The sequence below is a fragment of the Oryctolagus cuniculus genome, chromosome 9 (assembly GCF_051225735.1).
Source record: "Oryctolagus cuniculus isolate XC-2025 breed Fujian yellow rabbit chromosome 9, ASM5122573v1, whole genome shotgun sequence".
Classification (NCBI taxonomy): domain Eukaryota; kingdom Metazoa; phylum Chordata; class Mammalia; order Lagomorpha; family Leporidae; genus Oryctolagus; species Oryctolagus cuniculus.
The window spans coordinates 37,230,570-37,252,282 of NC_142875.1; the positions used below are offsets into that span (position 1 = coordinate 37,230,570).

The 21,713-nt window shown below is 40.3% G+C and overlaps 1 protein-coding gene across 11 annotated transcripts in view; it reads left to right on the plus strand.

Annotated features, from left to right (window-relative positions):
* Positions 1–21,713, plus strand: part of TBC1D4 (TBC1 domain family member 4) — a 213,178-nt gene that overhangs the window by 39,441 nt on the left and 152,024 nt on the right. For 3 of the 11 annotated variants that reach the window (XM_089303584.1, XM_051850607.3, XM_089303585.1), the window contains exon 1: positions 10,775–11,122. The exons of 6 other annotated variants lie outside the window; for them this stretch is intronic. In XM_089303584.1, the coding sequence (XP_089159710.1) occupies positions 11,006–11,122 (117 nt within the window). In that variant the 5' untranslated portion in view covers positions 10,775–11,005. Of the gene's footprint in view, positions 1–589; positions 863–10,774; positions 11,123–21,713 lie in introns of those variants that run through there. 2 more of the 11 variants (XM_051850609.3, XM_089303587.1) reach the window with 2 other exon arrangements.

Here is a 21,713-nt window from a genome sequence, read left to right on the forward strand (position 1 = left end):
AACCCCAAAGCCAGAGCTATTGTATTTTATTTCTCTTTGAATTGGCTTGTGAGTCTTAAGGTAGTTTACAGAAAAATTTGGGAGTTTATCATCATTATTTTAAATCCAAGATTCCACATTTCATCAGCGTGTTCAATAAAATAAAGAAATGAAGCATGAACAAAAACTGATTTCTAACTTATCACATGAAGGTATTAATTGTTTTGATCTGCTTTTTCTCTTCTCTTGTGCTTTATTATTCCTTTATTTAAATTGATGACCACAGGTTTTTTTTTTTCTTTTACTAAAAGGTGTTGTTTGATTTGTCAGCCTTTTCTCACAACAAAGTGTGTTTTCTTGGGCTTTTCCAGTATCAGTGGTTACCTTACCTTTGCCCTGTGACCCTAGCTAGCAGCTGCTACTTTTTTCAGGTGTTGGTTTTTTCTGCTCTTTGCTTATTCAATACTTTAAGAAAATTGTGAAAGTTAACCTGTTGTCCTGTCTCCATATTCTTCTAATTCCCACTACTTGGGTGTCAAAGTTCTTGGTTATCCAAAGCACTTGGCAAGGTCGGTGGAAGAATATCAAACCTTTCCCCTCCATTTTTCCTGGTCTCTTCTGTTGCTTAGAGCTATGCTTCTGGTTAGGAATGCTGTCTCAGTGGCACATACCAGAGTTCTTGGGGAGGGGGTGTATATTGCCCTTAGGGGGAAGGAAAGCAACATTGGGTGTTGAAACTCTCTCTCGTGACTTCAGTTGACGTTCCTCCTTTTCCTCTCGTGGAGAATGACTGGTGTAGAGAAAGGAGCAGGTGGCTTGATTTCCCTACTGCTGCTTCAGTTACAACTTTGGCTTTAGAAAAGTGTCTGGGAGACAGCGTTTGGTAAGTGTTTTATTCTCTAATGGGGAAACCTAGCTCCCTGGTATTCTGCACTCATTCTAATGAGAATCTGTTTCACAATTTACCTGATCTTTCCTGTACTTGGCAGTGTGCTTTGATTTCTATATAATGACATCATTAGTGTAATTTTGACTACTTTTAGGTGACTATAACCAAAATAATGAAACACTTTACAAATTCCCATGGAAAGTTCATGTGTGAAGTACAGTATTTACCCACAGATTATTTGAAATGAACATTGTTTGGTTAGAAACCAGCTGTCTGGCAAATCTAGTCACTTCTGTGGCTCTGGTTCTTAGTTTTAGAATCTGTTTGTTAACTCTAGAGACTCTGTGACCAATCTGGCATTTTAATTGTTGATGGCTACCCTCAACAGGGAAAAACAGTTGTTTGTCAGTGACATACCCTAGCCACTGTCTGCATGCACTTTTCCATCTGTTTGGGTCTGACTAGGAGCCTGTAAGCTGAAAGAACTCATTATTCCCTGAGCCCTGAGGAGTCATGATAACTTCAGAGAGTAAACGTACCCCTGGTCCCTGGAGCAGGTTACCACAGTGGGGCTTTCATGGCTAAGTGGAATACTAATTTTAGCCTAGGAGCCAGAGCCTGGAGAGTTTTCAGCGCTGACAGGATAGGGAGCTTAGACTGTCTTCTGGTTTATTCTCTGTCACACTTCACATCTTGTCTTCATTTTGTTCCCCTTCCCTAATCAGTCACTCTTAAATTTAAAAATTAGTTTGAGATTGTGTCATTCCAGACCAAATTTCCGTGATTTTAGACTTGTCTTCTGTTTTGGCATATTCTTATCATTACTCTACTTTATTAATTATTAGGAGTTTAATAATATTTGTAATCATAACAACTGTGATGAATGTTTAATGAGCACTGATTATTTGATTCTCTACGGAATACTAAAAAAATTTTAGTTCTAAAATGATTCTGTGGGTATGATGTTAAATGTAAATTAGCATTTACCAACATCTAAATACCACTTCTTCTCTGAGTTCAAACATTTTTGTGTTGAGGTAACCTTCCATAACAGAGGAAGGAAAAAATATTTGCCATTGCAGCATTCATTATGATGTTTGTAAATTCCCCAGATATTTTCTGAAACCACTATTTGAGTAGCACTGACATAAGTATTATATCTAATTGTTGTTAATTAATTACATTTAGCCAAGTTCTCTTGAACGAGTTGACCGAACATAAACATTGAGTGTGATAGCACCAGGCTTTTAGGTACAAAGAAGTGCCAGAGAATTAAATTTGTCTTCTTACAGATGAAACAGATGTGTGCACGTCCAGTCCAGCTGTGATATAGAGTGGATTGTGGCGGCTCCTGTAATTCAAGAGGGAGAAGGGAGCAGAGAATGGGATGATTGATTTTTCCTGGTGGGATTAGGGAAGAGTTGTCATCCTGTTTCTGGATTTAACTGATCCTGAAAAATGCAAAGCTTGCAGTTTTAAATTGCTTCACATTGTTAGGACTACATATTTTTTTTCCTAACAAAGTAGTTGTTGTTGTAGTCTGTGTATGTGATGCATAAGATATTCCTAGGATACGGAAAATAGGAAATCATCTTTTTAACCTTTTATTGAAATATTCAAATAATAAATAAATAAATCTTTTAAAAAATAAATATAAAAAATAGTGCTTTTTAGAAACCTGTCAGAGGGGAAGCTTTTTGAGTCCTTTTAGGGGAGGAGCAAGAATGCAGAACAATTAGAAAGCATTTTTGAAAAGTATGCACCTAACTATTTTCCATTTTGATTTGTGATTCCTTATGGTGTGAATTTGGTGCTTATTGTAGAAAATATGATTTCTTTTTTTAAAAAAGATTTATTTATTTGAAAGGCAGGAATACAAATAGCAAGAAGGAGAGAGCGAGAGAGAGAGAGAGAGAAAGAGAAGAGAGAGAGAGAGAATGAATCTTCCATCTGCTGGTTCACTCCCCAAATGGCTGCAACAGCTGGGGCTGGGCCAGGCCAAAACCAGAAGCCAGAAGCTTCTTCCGGGTCTCTCACATGGGTGCAGGGGCCCAAGGACTTGGGTCATTTTCTAGTGCTTTCCCAGATGCATTAGCAGGGAGCCGGATTGGAAGTTGGGCAGCCAGAACTCAAACCAGCTCCCATATGGAATGCCGGTACTGCAGGTGGAGGCTTTCCCACTACGCCACAGCACCGGTCCCTGAAATCACCTAGCACTTGGCCTAGCACTCTTGGTGGGAGGTAAGTGATCACCGAATGCTTGTGAATGAACAGTGAAATATGGTGGAATAAGCCTAAGATGCCACAGTGGCCCATCCTTCTGTTCTCTGTTGCTTTCAAGCCCTTCTTCATGACCATCACATCCCAGGCAGAGGTTTTCTTTTAAAATTTAATTGTATCAGTCACTGCAGTTCTTAATGCCCCTTCTATGGTTTCCCATGGCTTGAGGGGGAAAGTCCAATTTTATGTATGGCTAATTGCTCCCTTCATGATATACCTGGTTTGGTTTAGCTTCAGGTCTCTCTGCACACCTCCTCCCTTTGGACTAGTTGGCCATTTCATTTGTGCAAGCTCTATCCCCAGTTGAAACACCTTTCTCTCTTTTTTTCTCCTCAATTTTAGCCCCTATCACAATATTCTAACTGTTTACTTGTGTATCTCTTCAGAATTACCTAAAAGTAGGGATTTCTGCCTTAATGTATTTAAACTATTCATCTTTTAATTATCAGTGTCTGCCACATAGTGGATCAAAAATATGCTTATCTAATGATTGTATACTGTCCTCAGAGTCCTGCATAATTAGTAAGCTCATTAAGTAAGTCTGATAGCAAAAGATACTGTTTCGAGTCAGATGTTAATTTTAGTATTTGGTGTATTTTTCCCAAGTAGTTTTGGATATTGTACACATACCACTTGATTTTCATCCTGATCAGTTTTTGCTTGTGACTAATAAAATTAACTTAGTTTCCTGTTAATGTAATAACTACTGCAAACTTTGTGTTTTAACCTAACACAGATTTATTACTCTACAGTTCTGCAGGTCAGATATCCATCCGTAGGTCTTAGAGGGCTGAAGGCTAAGTGTTGGCAGGGCTGATATCCTTCTGAACGCTCCAGGGAGAATATGTACCTTGCTTTTGCCAGTCTGCAGGCTGCATGCTTTCCTTGGCTTGTGGCCACCTTTTGGCAGTTGCATCCCTCTGACGTCTGTCTGGTTCCCAGGTCCTATCTCCTTGACTTAAATGATCACCAAATGCGTGTGATGTTTGAGGCTTCTTTGTAAGGACCTTGTGGTAATGCTCGGCTCAGAGTTAATCCAGGATAATCTCCCACCTCAAGATCTTTAATGGGCTCTGTCGTTTGCCATGGAACTTGTCAAAAAGGAAGATGGGCACATTTGAGGAAGCGTTGTTTGGCCTAGCATATTGACTGAACTCTCTTGAAAACTTGTTTTCTTCAACAATGAGTAAATAAAAAATAGTCGTTGAAAGATATGTGCACTGAAGGATATGCAAACCCAAATAACTTATTTATTTATACAAAGATTTGGACATAGTAGTTTAAAATTTTTGATACATACTCTCCGTATTGGGCAATCTTGTTGTTTTGTATTATTAATGTATTTGAGTGAGTAGTCTGATTTGCAATGGAGAACACAACTTTAAAAGAGTCATCATATTAGATTTGTTAGGTTATAAGTAGCATATTGAGGCTAATGACAAAGTGTTAAATTTGAACTGTGAAAAGTAAAATTATGAATGTAATCGTAGTGGTTGGCCTTATATGAAATAAAATCAACACAAACACCATAGGAATACAAATTTATATATAAAATGTAACAAAGATGTTTACGTGTGGCAAATTTTACTTAAAATCTGTCAAGAAACTAGACTTACCAATTGGATGAAAAACAAGTCCTTCTTTTTAGACTTTTCCTCTGGCATCGATAAGTAATTCTTTGAGATATTCTTGATGAACTTTTTTTTAATTAATTAGTTTATTTATTTGAAAGGCACAGTTACAGAGAAGCAGAGAGAGAGAGAGAGAGAGAGAGGTCTTACATCCACTGGTTCACTCCCCAGATGGCTGCAATGGCCAGAGCTGCGCCGATCTGTAGCCAGGAACCTAGAAGTTCTTTCAGGTCTCCCCAGCGAGTGCAAGAACCCAAGGACTTGGACCATCTTGTACTGCTTTCCCAGGCCATAGCAGAGAGCCGGATCGGAAGTGGAGCAGCTGGGACTTGCTGATCGTGTTTCCTAAAAGGACCACACTGCTTTGGAGACAGATTGGATTTGCCTCTTTTGGTGCATCTGGGGCAGAGCTCTTCTCTTTTCTCATTCTTTAGCATTTGCAAACCATCAGGCATATGTTGAGATGGCATTTCAGGAGCTGCTAATATTCAAAGGTATAGTTGATGCAGTGTTTCTGGAGAAAACTGAGCATAAGCATTGCTCAAATGAATGATTAGCAGTGTGTGTGTGTGTGTGTGTGTGTGTGTGAGAGAGAGAGAGAGAGAGAGAGAGTTTAGAGCATGGTGAGGTTAATAGAGATGCTTATTTCCATAGTTCTTTAGCAGTTTTAAGTTTCCAGGAAAATCTACCAAATTGAATATACGCATAAAGAAGGCTGTGCTTCAAGGGGAAAACTTGACTATAATGACTCAAAAAGTGGAAGTTGTCTCTTGAAAGAGCAGTTCACCATTGTTTACTTACTGGGTAGAGCAGAGTATGCCACTGGAAAATTGGAGAGTGATGAGAGGATTTGCAGATTTTGCTTTTGCTGTTTGTTTAGCTTTTGGACTGTCTTCTAGGCTAAGGACATTTTCCTCAATTGTAGTGATTACAGATAAGATTTTTCTGCAGGTTCTCAGAAGGGGCTTAAAAAAAAAACAGATTTTTTTTAGTATTACCGAGTACAACTCCGTTCTGAAGGCAGCCCCGTGCTGATGAACAGAAGGCGATAATGCATCTTCTTTTTTTTTTTTTTTTAATTAATTTATTTTTTTGACAGGCAGAGTAGACAGTGAGAGAGAGAGACAGAGAGAAAGGTCTTCCTTTTACCGTTGGTTCACCCTCCAGTGGCTGCTGTGGCAGGCGCACCACACTGATCAGAAGCCAGGAGCCAGGTACTTCTCCTGGTCTCCCATGCGGGTGCAGGGGCCCAAGGACTTGGGCCGTCCTCCACTGCCTTCCTGGGCCACAGCAGAGAGCTGGACTGGAAGAGGGGCAACCAGGACAGAATCCGGCACCCTGACCGGGATTAGAACCTGGTGTGCCAGTGCCGCAGGTGGAGGATTAGCCTAGTGAGCCATGGCGCCAGCCGATAATGCATCTTCAAAGATGCTCACAGTGACTAGCAGGGCCTTGTCACTGGGAAGGCGGTCACTTCACAGCCAGCTCAGTGTTTTGGAGGCATTAACTGTCACTGCTGAGTTGCTGATCTGACAGTCAGCTATCCACTGGAGAACTGACAAAGTGTCTCAGATCTACAAGGTTGTGGATGGGTGTTTAGCAGCGGGGCTAGAAATAACCCTGCATTTAAAGCACTGTTTATGATGAGACTATCACTTTCAAGGAATGAACTCAAAGGGAAGACTATTCCTACTGGACTCAGGCACTCTTTATATTGTGAACTGTAGAGGAGATTAAAAAATGACTTTAAAATAAGCATATAGACACATTGAAGGAATTATACAAAAACTTCTTACTCCCTTGGCTCAAATTTCACATTTGTTAATAATTTTTGCCAGATTTGTCTTACAATTCTCTTGTGATATATTTCTGCACATGTAATTTCGACATAAATGTTTGGAGCTATTTGAAAATCAGTTGCAGACATAAGGCCCCACTATTTCCTTAATGCTTACTCGGTTTTCTCCTAAAAGCAAGGGCACTGATAGATAGCATATTATAAAAATGAGGAAGTAAAAATCCACATATGCATTCAAGTTTTAACAATAATCTTACTAATACTCTTTTTAGGCCCAACATCCACTTCCAACTGATTTGTTATATCTTCGTCTCCCTCAGTCTGGAAATTTCTTAGTCTTTTATTACCTTGACATATTTGAAGAGTACCAGTTATTTTTGAATAGGCATTTTTAGAATGCCCCCAGACTCCTGATTTAATTTGTTACTACTTGTTTAATCAGTGAGAAACTTGTCTCCTGCTACCCTTGACATATTTACTTATTTGCTCAGTCTCCCTGGATATAATAAATTTGATTGAGTCAGCTGTGTCCTTGGCTCCCAATCACACATGATGCCTTCTTGGCTCCAAGCAGACTGGCCAAAGCTTCAGCGTCAGCCTCGGTAAGCATACCAGTCGTGCCAACCAAGTAGAGTTATCCTGGCAACTTCTCATAGATGTTCAAATGCAAAAGGAGTAGGATACTATAGGTGTTCTCTGTGGCATGTTCAAACTAGTTGCCTTGGAATATTTAATTTCACATTTTAAAACCAGAGAAACAACACGAGGTCATTGTGATAAAGATTACTTAAAACAACATGTCCTTATGATAAAGATGGTTGCTTGCCTTAACATTGTAATACGTGCCAAAAAAGTTGATTAAGTTTAAATTAACAACCTGTTACAGGCCAGCGCCGCGGCTCAATAGGCTAATCCTCTGCCTTGTGGCGCTGGCACCCCGGGGTTCTAGTCCCGGTCGGGGCGCTGGATTCTGTCCCGGTTGCCCCCCTTCCAGGCCAGCTCTCTGCTGTGGCCCAGGAGTGCAGTGGAGGATGGCCCAAGTCCTTGGGCCCTGCACCCGCATGGGAGACCAGGAGACCAGGAGAAGCACCTGGCTCCTGGCTTCGGATCAGTGCGGTGCACCGGCTGTGGCGGCCATTGGAGGGTGAACCAATGGCAAAGGAAGACCTTTCTCTCTGTCTCTCTCTCTCACTGTCCACTCTGCCTGTCAAAAAATAAATAAATAAATAAATATAACTTTTTTTTCCTCCTTTCTTTCTCTTAATGTTGTAAATACAATTAAAGCAAGGAAAACAAACATTTTAGATCTATGAAATTCTCAATATAATTTTGTTTTGCAGGTTTTAAAATATGCAATTAATATGTTTTATTAGGTTGTGTCTGTGTTAGTAAAACACTTAATAATCTCACATAGGAAATATTTTTCATTATTTGACGCTTTTCAAATTACAATTCAGTCTCTTCCTTTGGAGTATATAAATATAATTTGGTATATGTTATATGTAGCATAATGAATGAATCACAAATGATAGGAAATGTGTGCCTCTGCTACGGGCAGTTTATTTCATGAGTTAAAGAACATTTATTACCTTTATTTTTTTAACTCATAAACCTCATAAAGCATCTTGTATTTTAATTCCTTAATAAGAGAAAGTAGACATTTAAAAAAAATGTTATGGGGGCCAATGCTGTGCCGGTGCTTCGAGCTTCTCTGCCATGGCCTTGGGAGAGCAGTGCAGGGTGGCCCAGCTGCTGGGGCCCCTGCACCCGTTTGGGGGACTCGGAGGAAGCTCCTGGCTCCTGGCCACGGATTGGCCCAGCTTCAGCCTTTGCAGCCATTTGGGGAGTGAGCTGTTGGATGGAAGACCTCTCTCTCTCTCTCTCTCTCTGCCTCTCTCTAATTCTGCCTTTCAAATAAATAAATAAATCTTTTACAAAAATGTTATGACATTTGGTCTGTTTCTTGATGCTTTGGATGGATATTAAGGGCAGGAATGGGGACAGACTATGAAAAGAATATGAAAGTAAAATCCCCAGTTTGGCACATACCCAGAAAACATTGCTTAGTTGGTAGTGGGGTTCAGTTTTGGATAAGTGGACAGGAGTGGCATCCTGTGTTCCCCACAGTGTGTGAGAGAATGACAGGAATGGCAGTGACACCTAAGGCAGAGACAATGCATGGTTGTTGGTATATGGGGCACCATGGCATGATGGGCGAATGGCTCATGTGTGGTAGGTGCCCAGTATTTGCTGAATGGCATGGAGCAACAGTGGAGGGGAGGCAGTGCATGTAAGAGAAGATGACTTGTGTGCTTTATTATTTTTTTACAGTTCTGTGTTCTCATTGTCATGAGATCCAAAGAACATCAGCGCCATATAAGAAGGCGTGGTTTCTAGGGTTGACCTCACTTCTTGCCGGTTGGGTGTGCTTGGCAGGTTGTTTAAAAATTCAATCTCAGTTTACTCATCACCTAATGAAGATGAGAATACCTACCTTAAGGAAGGTTACGAGGATATAGAGAGTGTATTAAATACTCTAAAATATTCCCTCTTCTGCTTCTTTGCCTACAGATAGTTCTTCTGCTAACTTGGAGAGTTGCTTTCTCTGTGCCATTTCATTTTCTATCTAACAGTGGCTATCAGTTCCCACACCTCCCCAGCAGAGTGCAGGTCACTGTGTCCTCTCTCAAATCCTTAATGCCACTCCCTACGCCACCCCGGGTGTTTCATTTCTCTGTGTGGTTGTTGACTTTCCTGCTGATTGGTAGACATTATTGCTTTGTCTTCTCAGAGCCACAGTCTGCTTTAAGAAGCTGCTGTCTCAGAACGTGCAGTTTTAATGTAGAACTGTCAGTCTCAGCTGGCCCCTGGGGCCGTAGGTCTTCCTCTGGGCAGTTATTCCATTTACTCCTGTGCCAGAAATGGGCCAGTTCAGAGAGAGCACTGCCCTGATTATTTCACATGTGAGCTCATCCTCTTGGGTCACAGGGCTTAGAAGGGTGCTGTTCTCAGATTTATGTGAAAGGGAGAGTTACAGAAAGAGAGGGAGACCTTCCATCTACTGGTTCACTCCCCAAAGGGCTGCAATGGCCCTGGCTATGCCAGGCTGAGGCCAGGAGCCCAGATCTTCTGGGTCTCCTACATGGCTGGCAGAGGCCCAGGCACACGGGCCATCCTCTGCTGCTTTCCCAGGAACATTAGCAGGGAGCTAAATTGGAAGCTGAGCAGCCAGGACTTGAACCGGTGCCCCTGTGGGATACTGGTGCGGCAAGCCCGGGCTTTAACCCACTGTGCCACAGTGCCAGCCTCTCAATGGCTTTCAAGCAAACTCTGACTTGACTTTTTTATACACAAGGGAAAGAGGAGCTCTTGATTAGCTTACGCTAGTTGGAGGTGGGTGTCTGTTGCTTTTCACCTTTGTGTCTTTTGCCGGGAATCCTTGTTTCCATTCCAGTCAGCGATTTTCTGAGTTTCGGTCATGAGTTTCACGCAGCCCTCAAGACTCAGCTGAATCAAATTCAGTTCCTCTTAGAAGTCCATTGTTAGGGTAGACTGAGACTCTCAGCACTGTTTTCTTACTAGAGAACACATTAAATTTTTTTTTTAGGTGTACATGTCCATGTCCCCTGCTATATTCTATTCCTACAAAACAAACTGGCACATTGCAGATCTCAATAAATATTTGCTTGATTTACCAAATAACAGGGCAACAATGTGCCTCCTTCTGAACTACATGGAAATAGTTCCTTAAAGGAAGATCTTTGTTGACAAGAATACAACATAGAATTCCTTTTATTTACTTATTTATCATTAAGGTTTTTGCCTAACTCTGATAAATGGAATAATGAAGATTTTTAAGAAAATTTAGGAGATGAAAGAAAATATACAAACAAGTTTGCTATCTTTACCACCCATATACTTGAAGAGTTGAGACACCTGTTTCCTCAGAGGTCTTAAGTACTAATATGGCACAGAAACAAAGCCAAAACTCAGATTGCTCATAGTAATAATTTGTATATATTATTGCTAACTTCTCCATATCAACTAGCACATTACACTAGCAATTTCTAGTTAATCTTATTTACTTGCATGTTTAAAGGAATTTAGTAAAGCTGTGGAAAAGCCAATTGCCAGCATGGGTTCCCTTTTATTCTCTCTGGGACACCTCCAGCTCCAGCTCGCCCTGAGTGTTCGTTTGCCAGGCACCCTTCCAGAACTGAGTTGGAGTCCAGCTCCTTTTAAGCTCCAAAGCTTTGGTTTCCATTGCCTTTGACTAAGACTCAGCGAGGATGTTCTCAGGTGCAGTGGCAGGATTGTGAATGGGCTGAGCTGGGAAGGTGAGCGTGAGGACACACACTCAGGGCTGGAGCTGCATGGGACCTGTTACAGGCAGCAAGGAGGGTGAGGTGCTGTGCCAGAGGAGCCCTAATGACACACGGAAGAACCTTAAGGAAGCAACTGTTCGTATCTACACAAGTCAACTGGGAAATAAAAGAACGGCGATTTAAAACAGAAACAGCCATCTGCGCGCCTAATAAACATTTGGTAAGCTGCAGTTTCTCCATGTGTCCTCTGAGGAGCCTGGGGCATGGAGCTGATATAAAGCAAAAACAGGAGAAGCCCTTGCCATGTCCTCTTTCCTGTTGATGCTAGCTTCTTCTTCTGCTCTGTGATTTCAAGTCGTGACCTTTTGGCCATGTTCTCGGAAAGAGATAGGAATGTTAAGAGAGAAAAGAGATTTTTGGAGTGTGTGGGGGTGCGGTGGGGCAAGGGAGCGATATGGGATCTCTTGAAAGTGGTTGATTTGATTTAGAATTCACCGAGGTATCCGGTGTTTAATATTTTCAAGAAATGAGAGAAAGACAAGCTCCCTTTTCAGAGTAGAAAGTTGTTCACCTTTAAAGCTGTGCTTAACCTTTCTAATTCTCTGTGGACTGATTCTAGTTTTTCTCCTTTTCAGATGGGTATTTTTTGGAATATGTTATTATGTGAATTATAAAATTTATCCATTCTATTCAAGTGCTGCACGACTATATTCTGAAAGCCCCATGGGTTCTCAGACTGTGACTTATCAAAGTTCCTCTTTACATTTCAATGTTACAAGGTTTCTCTCTTTCTCTTTCTCTCTTTCTCTCTTTCTCTCTTTCTCTCTCTCTTTCCCTTCCTCCCTCCCTCCCTCCTTCCCTCCTTCCTTCCTTCCTTCCTTCCTTCCTTCCTTCCTTCCTTCCTTTTTCCTTTTTTGTCAATGAGTAATTTCAGATTGTTTTCAACTCTCTCTCTTCTTTTATGCTTCTAAAATTTCTTCCAGTGTGCTCCAGGCATTTTCTTCATCTTTCCTTTTTTTAAAATCAAAATATCCATTCCACATAAACAAATATGAAAAGCATTTTGGGATCATTTAAATTAATATCTTTTATTGTTTTACTGCGTGTTTTTTTAGAAGAAAAGTCATATGAACTTTTTTATCAGACAGAAATATCAATGAGCATGAAACTTTGAATGAAAAGCACCAGCCACCATTGTCAAGCCCCAGAACCTTATATGTTGCAAAGTTAGGCAAGGAAATCCAGAAAGCTATGGGTCAACCCTGGATCGTGCTGCTCTCATAAACACACCTCAGAAATTCACTTTATATTTGAAGTTCATTTCCATACTGGGACGTCAGGTTTATTGAACTGCACTGGAGTCTCCCTTGTTGTTAAAGGAATATAAGATTTAATTTCAGTGATGGAGATTGTGAAGAGGGGAGAGTTGGCCTTGCCTTCTTTACACGGTTGATTTCCCTATAGACTTACTCTGTAGATAAGGGTCAGACATCTATAGACACTTAACTTTCTTCTCTGTGTTACCTTAAAGGGGAAATTGCCAAGCCTGAGAAAGTCACGAATATGAATTATTAATGATAAAGAATTTGAAACATCCAATGTAAAAATGTAGAAAATTGTTATTTTTGATCATGATACTGTACTTCATGAGTCCTTCTGGGTAATAAGGTATTGTTGAATCTCTTTATTCTATATTTGCAGGATTTTCTTTAGAGATAGGCATGTGGTAACAATTTAGTACTTAACCAGTCATTATTAAAATTGGAGTATTTCTGTTTGACAGTCTCTCTTAATCTCTTCTCTTTCTAGAAGAAAATTAAAGTAGCAGCCAATATTTTTATATATGATTATTTATGTGCTTTCCTATAAATCATGTCATTTGAGTCTCATGACAACATGGTTAGTAGGCAGATGTCTTGATCTCAATTTTATAGAAGTGAAAATAGGATTTTGTGTGGTAGGTATCATGCTGTAAATGATACTAGCAACTTGAGTGACAAAATTGGGATTAAAACACAGGATGTTTGTTTTGATTGTTGTTTCCATTAAATGATGTTTCCACTACAGTGAGGACTATTGATTTCATAGAAGAAAAAGGAACTTTAAGGTAAATTATAACAGAAGTTTTCTTTAAATAATTGACATTCAGGGTAGATATTTGGCACAATGGTTAAGATTCTAATGTGTCCCACATTAGAGTATCTGGATTCAATGCCTGACTTTGGCTGCTGACCCCACCTTCCTGCTACTGCAGACTCTGGGAGGCAGCAAACGATGCCTCAAATCCTTGGATTCCTGTCATCCACCTGGGGCACTCAGATTGAGTTCCTGGATCCCAGCTTTGGCCCTCACCTAATCCTAGCTTTTGCAGGCATCTAGAGAGGGAATCAGTGGATGAGAGCTCTGTCTCTTCTCTCTCTCTGCCTCTCATGTAAATAAATAAAAATTTAAGAAAAAATGTCTTAAAGAAATAACAATGATTAACCAACATCCGTAAACATTGATAACCTGATTGAGTAAAAGGTGATATGATCAATTTTTACTTTGATGTTTAAGTGGGCAGTGTTGGTGGCATCATCACTCCTCTATCCCAAAGCATGGGATTTGTAGTGAGACTGTGTGCAGTTTCCTAGGTAGCACCTCCCTACTCAGTCTGGCTCTGTCCGAGCATTGCCTAATGAAAGCAGAGATGATGCAAGCCATGGGCAAGGCGGCAGAGTTCTGGTCTGGCATCTGAAACTATCCAAAGGCTTTAGGGTCGCATCGATCTTCCTTAAAAGAGCTTTTCTTGAATTTTCTTCCTTGACCTCTTGGCTTGCTTATTTGCTTTTTCATTTATTATATTCCCCCTTTCTCTCTCTCTTTTTTTAAATGTTATATTAATGCATAACTAGGTTTTCAGGGTAACAGCAAATGCATGCTCATCTCTACAACAGAATTCTCATATAATGTGACATTAATAAAAAGGACAGAATCAATGTAGTTCCTGGATACAATTTTGAGAATATAATGGTATTTCCCATCGTCCCTCCTTCTCTCCTTCCCTCCTCCTTCCATCCTTTCTTTCCTTTTTAAAAATTTTTGAGATAATATTTTAAATTTACATTATAGTCAATGGCTTAATACTCCACTAAATAAGGAGTTCAGTGTATAAGGAGCAAAAAGAACATAGTTCAGCAGGAATATAGGCAAGGGCTATAAATAGTAATCAAGTCAAAATATATTTATTTCACTGACATTCAGTAAATTTCAAAATTAACCCTTTTACAAAACGTTGTTTGGAAATCAAATTCCCTTCACTTTTTCTCTTAGGTTTGCTTGTAAAAGAATTTTCTTTGTTTCTTAGTTTGACGTGACAATCTTCTCTTCAGGTCAGCATTCTCAGATGCCATAGAGTCTCCCTCGAGGATATGCCAGAAATTTTGCTTTTAGATTGCTGAAAATATACTTAGCTTATTAGTAATTAAAATATATAGGAGCATAGCCCAGCACTGTGGCATAGAAGGGTGAACATCCGCTAGTAGTGCTGGCATCCCATATGGGTGCTGGTTCGAGTCCTGGCTGTTTCACTTCTGATCCAGCTCTCTGCTGATGCAACTGGGAAAGCAGTGGAAGATGGCCCAAGGACCCAGTGGAAGATGCACACATGTGGGAGACCGGGAAGAAGCTCCTGGCTCCCAGGCCTGGCCCAGTCCTGACTGTTTCACCTATTTGGGGAGTGAACCAGCAGAAGGAAGATTCTCTCTCTCTCTCTTTCTTTCAAATCAATAAATAAATCTTTAAAAAAATTTTTACAGGTGCAAGCATTTCTCCTAGTGTAATCCTGTATCCTGTATCAGAGATCCTGGGTTTGAGTCCCAACTCCCACTTCTGGTCTGGCTCAGGCCAGACCATTGTGGTCATTTGGAGTGTAAACCAATGAATGGGATATGTCTGTGTCTGAATGAATGAAGTGAAATTATCATGTACATGGTTAACAGTTCCATCTAGAAAGGTCACATAATACCTTAGTTTTGAGAATTGATATTTTTATCACCAGATAAGTTAAACAAAAATCCTACTTTAGAATGTATATAAAAATCTGATTGATACACATTCTCTCCAGTTTGCTTTATTGTTGTGGTGCTATAACTTCTTTTTTTAAAAGTAATTTATTTTTTGAAAGGCAGAGTTACAGGGAGGCAGAGTAGAGGCAGAGAGAGAGAGAGAGAGAGAGGGAGAGAGAGAGGGAGGTCTTCCATCCACTGGTTCACTTCCCAGATGGCTACAAAGGCCAGAGCTGCACTGATCCGAAGCCAGGAGCCAGGAGCCAGGAGCCAGGAGCCGGGAGCCTCCTCTGGGTCTCCAACGTGAGTGCAGGGGCCCAAGGACTTGGACCACCCTCCACTGCCTTCCCAGGCCACAGCAGAGAGCTGGATTGGAAATGGAGCAGCCGGGACTCAAACCGGTGCCCATATGGGCTGCCGGCACTGCAGGCGGCATCTTTACCTGCTATGTCACAAAGCCGGCCCCTATAACTTCTTATATATTCTTCTTGATAAACTTTTTATTAAAATGAAAAATCAGATTGGAAATTGATCATTGGACAATAAACAGAATTTTCTGTTTTGTGTACAATGTTTGTAGAGATTGTCCTAAAATCTTGAGTAGGGTAAAGTGGAACCAGTTATGGTATTTACTTATTTTGTTTATTCATTTGAAATGCAGAGATAGACACACACATATGGAGTGGGGGAGAGGAGAGGGAGAGAGAGGGAGAGAGGGAGAGGGAAGAGGGAGAGAGATCCCATCTGCCGGTTCCTCAAATGCCCACAGCAGCCAGGGCTGGGCCAGGCTGAAACCAGGAACTAGGAACTCAGTCACAGTCTCAGGCTCCTGTGTGCGTGGCAGTGAGCCAGGTACTTGAGTCATCACCTGCTGCCTCCCAGGGTGTGCACCTGCAGGAAGCTGGAATTGGAAGTGGAGCTGGGACTCAAACTCAGGCACTCCAATATGTGATGTGGGCTTTGCAAATGATGTCTTAACTGCTGCACCAAACAGCTGCCCCAGGAACTGATTCTTTATTGGTTATAAGGTAGAAAGAAAAAAAAGACTGGAAACTGATAGCAAAGAGCAAGAGGGAGCCTGTCACTGGAGAGCCTGGCCACAGAGGAGGAAGGGTCATTTTAGCAGTCTGGAATGTAGACATCCTGGTTATGAAAACATTTTTTATCCAGACTCAGGAACTGAATGGATCTGGATAGTCAGAGGTCTTTGTATTTCAGTTTGTGTGACTGTATGGTAGATGTTTCTCATCCATGACCATGAAATTGGCCTGACTTCTACTGTGAGTGAATTTTGGGTTCATGTTTACATTGTTTTTCTCTTTATTTATGAACATATTTATGTGAACAGGCCTGATGCACATACATAGTCATCAATGCTTAATTTGAGCTTGTTTCTACTGTAATACTTCTTGATACTCACAAACCATGAATAGTATCAGTTGTAGAATTCATTCTTTGCTGCACGTGCAGTTTTATGATATAAGACATAATTTGATGGTTTTAATTTCTCACTGAGACTTAAAAATGACTGCACAGAATTGGGATTTCACTACTTGTGACTCTGTAATGGTGATGGGAGTATGTAGTATGAAAAACTTGGCAGTGGGGGTTTCCACAGTTAATTCACTCCTGTGTCCACAGGATGCATGGTATTTATCCAGCGGGCAGGGGCCATCATTACTGTTCTAACAGTTGGCCCTGTTCCACCAAAGACCAAAGCTGTAATGGGTGGAATACGAGAGCACAGGAAATGGGTGGTCAAGGGGTTGCAGCAAGGAGTTGCATTCCCCTGTGTTCCACTGCAAGCCTCTGTTCGAAAAGGCAAAGACTCTGGCAGTGTTGGCTTATGTAAAGAGCAATTCCATTTCAAAATGAACAAGATGAGCTAATCCAGGGAACTGTGTTGCCAAAATCCATTTAGAAGATCGTTTCTCATTTGTCTGTTCTATTTTCATTTCTGTTGTCTTCAGTCCTCTGGTTCTATACACAGAGTGACTTATTTTCTAAAAGAGTATTGATTTCATTCAGAAGAGCTAAAGGAAATTATTACACATCAATTTCTGACTTGTTTGTTTCTCTAGAAAAATCTAGTATCGATTCCTCTCAGTAAACATCATACTGATTTTCTTTTTATATATGTATGGTCTTTAAAAGCAAAGGTGAAAAAATCTTCATAAAATATGAAAATTTCCTAGATGTATCTCCAGTTTTCTCTCCTTGAAAGTCTTATTTGGTAGTTCCTTAGCATGGAATGGTGGAAGAACAGATAGATGTTTAAGGTCTGTCTTGTTTGAAGAAGGGGGTTATACTGACATTCAGGCTTTTCTTCCTTCACCCTTTGTCCTTCCCCTGTCCCCCCAATCCTCCCAAGATGTAATAATCAGATAAACCCCACAGGACTGAAGTGCTCCAATAGTGATGGCTGCCTATTACATCCCCTGTAAGTTTTAATACAAGTCAAAGAGACCAGCTATTAAATGCTTGCTCTGTGGCATGATTTTTAAGACTCATACGCTCACATTCTATTCCTATTCTAGCCCTGACTCTTGTTAATCAGTTGTTAGAGGAGTCTTTCCCAAAGTACATGAGCAGTCAACAAATAGTTTACAAAATGAGCTGATGGGGAACGTAATGGAACATTTTCTTTTTGCCCTCCTAGGCAGCGTAGAACCAAAGAAGACAGAAAGGTAGCCTTTAAAGACTTACCACTTAGACAGTGGATAAAGCACTGTTGTAAATGCCGAGGGAGAGGCAGGAGGCGTGAGACCGGTGGTTTCTGTCCTTCCAAGGTCTTATAGGTCTAGGGAAAGAGAGCTATGCTTATGAATGATTTGTCTGTGAAAGAAAGAGGGAAGGGAAGTGCTTATGAGATCTAAACACAGAAAGTACTAGCCATGAGCTGTCAGTTGTAATTAATGTTACTGATATGAGGGTACTCCAGAGAGTTCATGGAAAATGGAATTGAAAGATGAGTTCATTTTGGTGTGAGACATTTTGAAATCCATAAATACATAGGCTCTTCAAAAAGTTCATGGAAATGTTCATATTATGACGAAAGTGCATGCATTTTAAAAACATTTGTACCACAATAAACTCATCTTTCAATTCAATTTTTTTCATGAACCTTATGGAGGACTCATGTAGATTTTTAAAAAAATTAGTGTTTTGAAATATTCACTCTCCCTACTTTAGCTTGAAGATCTTTGGTTTGAGGATGTTTTCTCCTTCATTTAGTTTCAGACATCATTCGCCTTTAGTGGTTATAACAGACATTGGATTGTACAAGAGTGCTTCCAAAGCTGTGTAGATGTTTGCTCCATCAGGTGGGTGGTTTGAGCCAGGGGCTGAGAAGTTCTGAAGGTTTCATGCCGGTGCTCCTAGGAAAGAAATTCAAATATGAGGTGAATATAAACAAGTATTATTTGACTTATATGTACTTGTTCTAATAGTACATATAATCCCAGGCTTAGTTATAGCCAGCCATAACAAAGGTTTAACCTTCCATTTATTAGCTGAATACATTTTTTTCCCAGTGGAAATCTAATAATTTCACTCACTGTTACTTTTAATAAATTCTAGGAACTTGACTTGTGACTTAGGCATCATCAAAAATAATTTTCCTCAGCATCCTCACCAACAGTAGTCTTTCATCTTTTTAAATAGCAGATATCCTAACAGATGTGAGGTGATAACTCATTGTGGTTTGGGTTTTGGTTTGCATTTCCTGAATGATTGGTGATGTTAAGCATCTTTTCATATACTTGTTGGTTATTTATGTGTCTTCTTTGAAGGAATGTCCATTCAAGTCCTTTGTCCATTTTTAAAAAGTTTTTAAATTAACAAGTACAAATTTTACTTACTTATGGTATTTTATATATGTATTTCTTGTGGCATGTCTAAATGAAGCTATTGACATAAGCATTACCTCACCTACCATTTTATTTATTTATTTTTGTGACAGGCAGAGTGGACAGTGAGAGAGAGAGAGACAGAGAGAAAGGTCTTCCTTTGCCGTTGGTTCACCCTCCAATGGCCGCCGCGGCCAGTGTGCTGCAGCCGGTGCACCGCGCTGATCTGAAGCCAGGAGCCAGGTGCTTCTCCTGGTCTCCCATGGGGTGCAGGGCCCAAGCACTTGGGTCATCCTCCACTGCACTCCCTGGCCACAGCAGAGAGCTGGCCTGGAAGAGGGGCAACCGGGACAGAATCCGGTGCCCCGACCGGGACTAGAACCCCGTGTGCCGGCGCCGCAAGGCGGAGGATTAGCCTAGTGAGCCGCGGCACCAGCCCTCACCTACCTTTTTAAAAAATAATTCTTTTATTTATTTGAAAGTCAGAGAGAGAGAGAGAGAGAGAGAGAAATAGAGAGAGAGAAATATCTTCCAGCCGTTGGTTCACTCCCAAATGGCTGCAACAGACAGGACTAGGGCAGGCTGAAGCCAGGAGCCAGGAGCCAGAAGCTTCTTCTGGGTCTCCCTCATGGGTACAGGGGCACAAGGACTTTGGCCATCTTCTACTGCTTTCCCAGGCACATTAGCAGGGAGCTTGAGCAGCCAGGACTCAAACTGGTGCCTGAATGGGATGCCAGTGCTGCAGTTGCCTGCTTACCCCATCACACTGCAGAGCTGGCCCCACATGGCATGTTTTTGTGGTAAGAACACTTAAAGTCTATGCTTTTAGCAATTGTCAAGTTACACTTTTTTGTTGTTAACTATAGTCACCTTAATGTACAATAGATCTCTTGGATCACTCCCATTTAACTGAAATTTTGTGTCTTTTTTCTAGCAACTCCCAAGTGCTACCTCCTTGGATGCTGGTGTTGCAGGTGGTGGCCCACACCACTGCACCACAATGCTGGCAGCTAAATTCCAGATTGAAGTGCGATCATGTGGCATTTGTATTTCTTTGTGTAGCTTATTTCACTTAACAGAGTCTTCCAAGTTCGTCTCTGTTGTCACAAATGACAAGATTTCCTTCCTTTTTTAAGCTGAAAAGATTGCATTGTATAAATAAGCCACACATTTTCTTTATACAGCCACTGGTGAACACTTCAGTTGATTCCATATCTTAGCTCTTGTGAATAAAGCTGCAGTGCAGATAGGAGTGTGGCTGTCTCTGTGATATGTTGATTTCATGTGTTTTAGGTACATACTCAATAATGAGATGGCTGGATCATATGGTAGTTTTAGGAATATTTTCAATGTTTTGAGGAACATCCACAATGTTTTCCATAATGGTTGTGCTAGTCGGCAATCCCACCAACAGTATGCAAATGTTCCCTGTTCTCCACATCCTCCCCAACACTTTATGTCTATGTTCTTTTTGATAGTAGCCATTTTTACAGGCATGAGACGACCCCTCATTGTGGTTTTAATTTGCATTTCTAAAATGATTAGCAGTATTGAACATTTTTATATATCTGTTGAGCATTTGTATGTCTTCTTTTGAAAAATGTTTATTCAAATCCTTTGCCTAATTTTAAAGCAGGTTGCTTGTTTTTGTTCTATTGAGTTTTTCCTTATATTTTTCAGATATAATCACTTACCTGACATTTGGTTTGTAAATATTTTCTCTTTAAGGTTGTCTCCTCACTCTGTTGGTTTTCTTTTCATGGGCTGAAGCTTTTTAGTTTCATATAATCTACTTGTCTGTTTTTGCTGGTTATTGTCTGTGGCTTTGGTCATATTGAAAAAAAATCATTGTCCAGACCAATGCCATGGATCGTTCCCCTGTTTCTTCTACTAGTCTGTAGTTTTAGGCCTTATGTTTAAATATTTGTTCCATTTTGAGTTGATTTTTTTTATAGGATGTGAGATGAATACCTGATTTTATTCTTCTGCATGTGTATTTCTAGTTTTCCTAGCACCATTTATTGATGAGATTGTTTTTTCGCTATTATGTGTTCTTGGCACCTTAGTTGAAAATCAACTGATCATGAAATTGTGGAATTATTTATGAACTCTCTTCTGTGCCATTGGTCTTTGTGTCTGTTTTTATGCTAGTACCATGCTGTTTTGCTTACTATAATTTTGTAGTAGATTTTGAAATCAGTGTGATGCCTTCAGTTTTGTTCTTTTTGGTTGCTTTTGGCTGTGCAGGCTCTTTTGTGCTTTCATATGAATTTTGATAATTTTTTTGATTTATATAAAAATGTCATTCAAATTTTAATATTGACTACTTTGAACCTATATATCACTTTGGGCTGTAGGTACACTTTAGCAATAGTAGTTATCAAAAATAAGTTTTTAAAGAAAGAAATTATTAAAGAGTTCATTTTTAAAAGGTTTAAAATTCATTAAATCTATTTTCTTAGAGAAGCCTCATCATTTTTTTTTTCAAATTTTGGAAAAATGAATGTAATATAAAATTTACCATGTTAATAATGTTTAAGTGTTCAGTAAAGTATGTTCACCTGGTTATGCGATCTCCAGAATTCTTTTCATCTTACAAAATTGAAATTGTGTGCTTACTTAATAACAACTCCCTATCCTCCCACCACCTCCTCCCCAATTTTTAAAAAATGTGTATTTATTTACTTGAAAGAGTTATGAAAAGAGAGAAGGAGAGACAGGGAGGTAGAGATCTTCAGTCCTCTGAGTCACTTCTGAGATGGCCACAGCCAGGACTGAGCCAGGTCAAATCCAGGAGCCAGGAGCTTTTTCTGGATCTCCCACATGGGTGCAGGGCCCCAAGCCCTTGGGCCATTGCTTTCCCAGGCACATTAGGAGGGAGCTGTATTGGAAGTGGAGTCGCCGGGACTCCAACCGG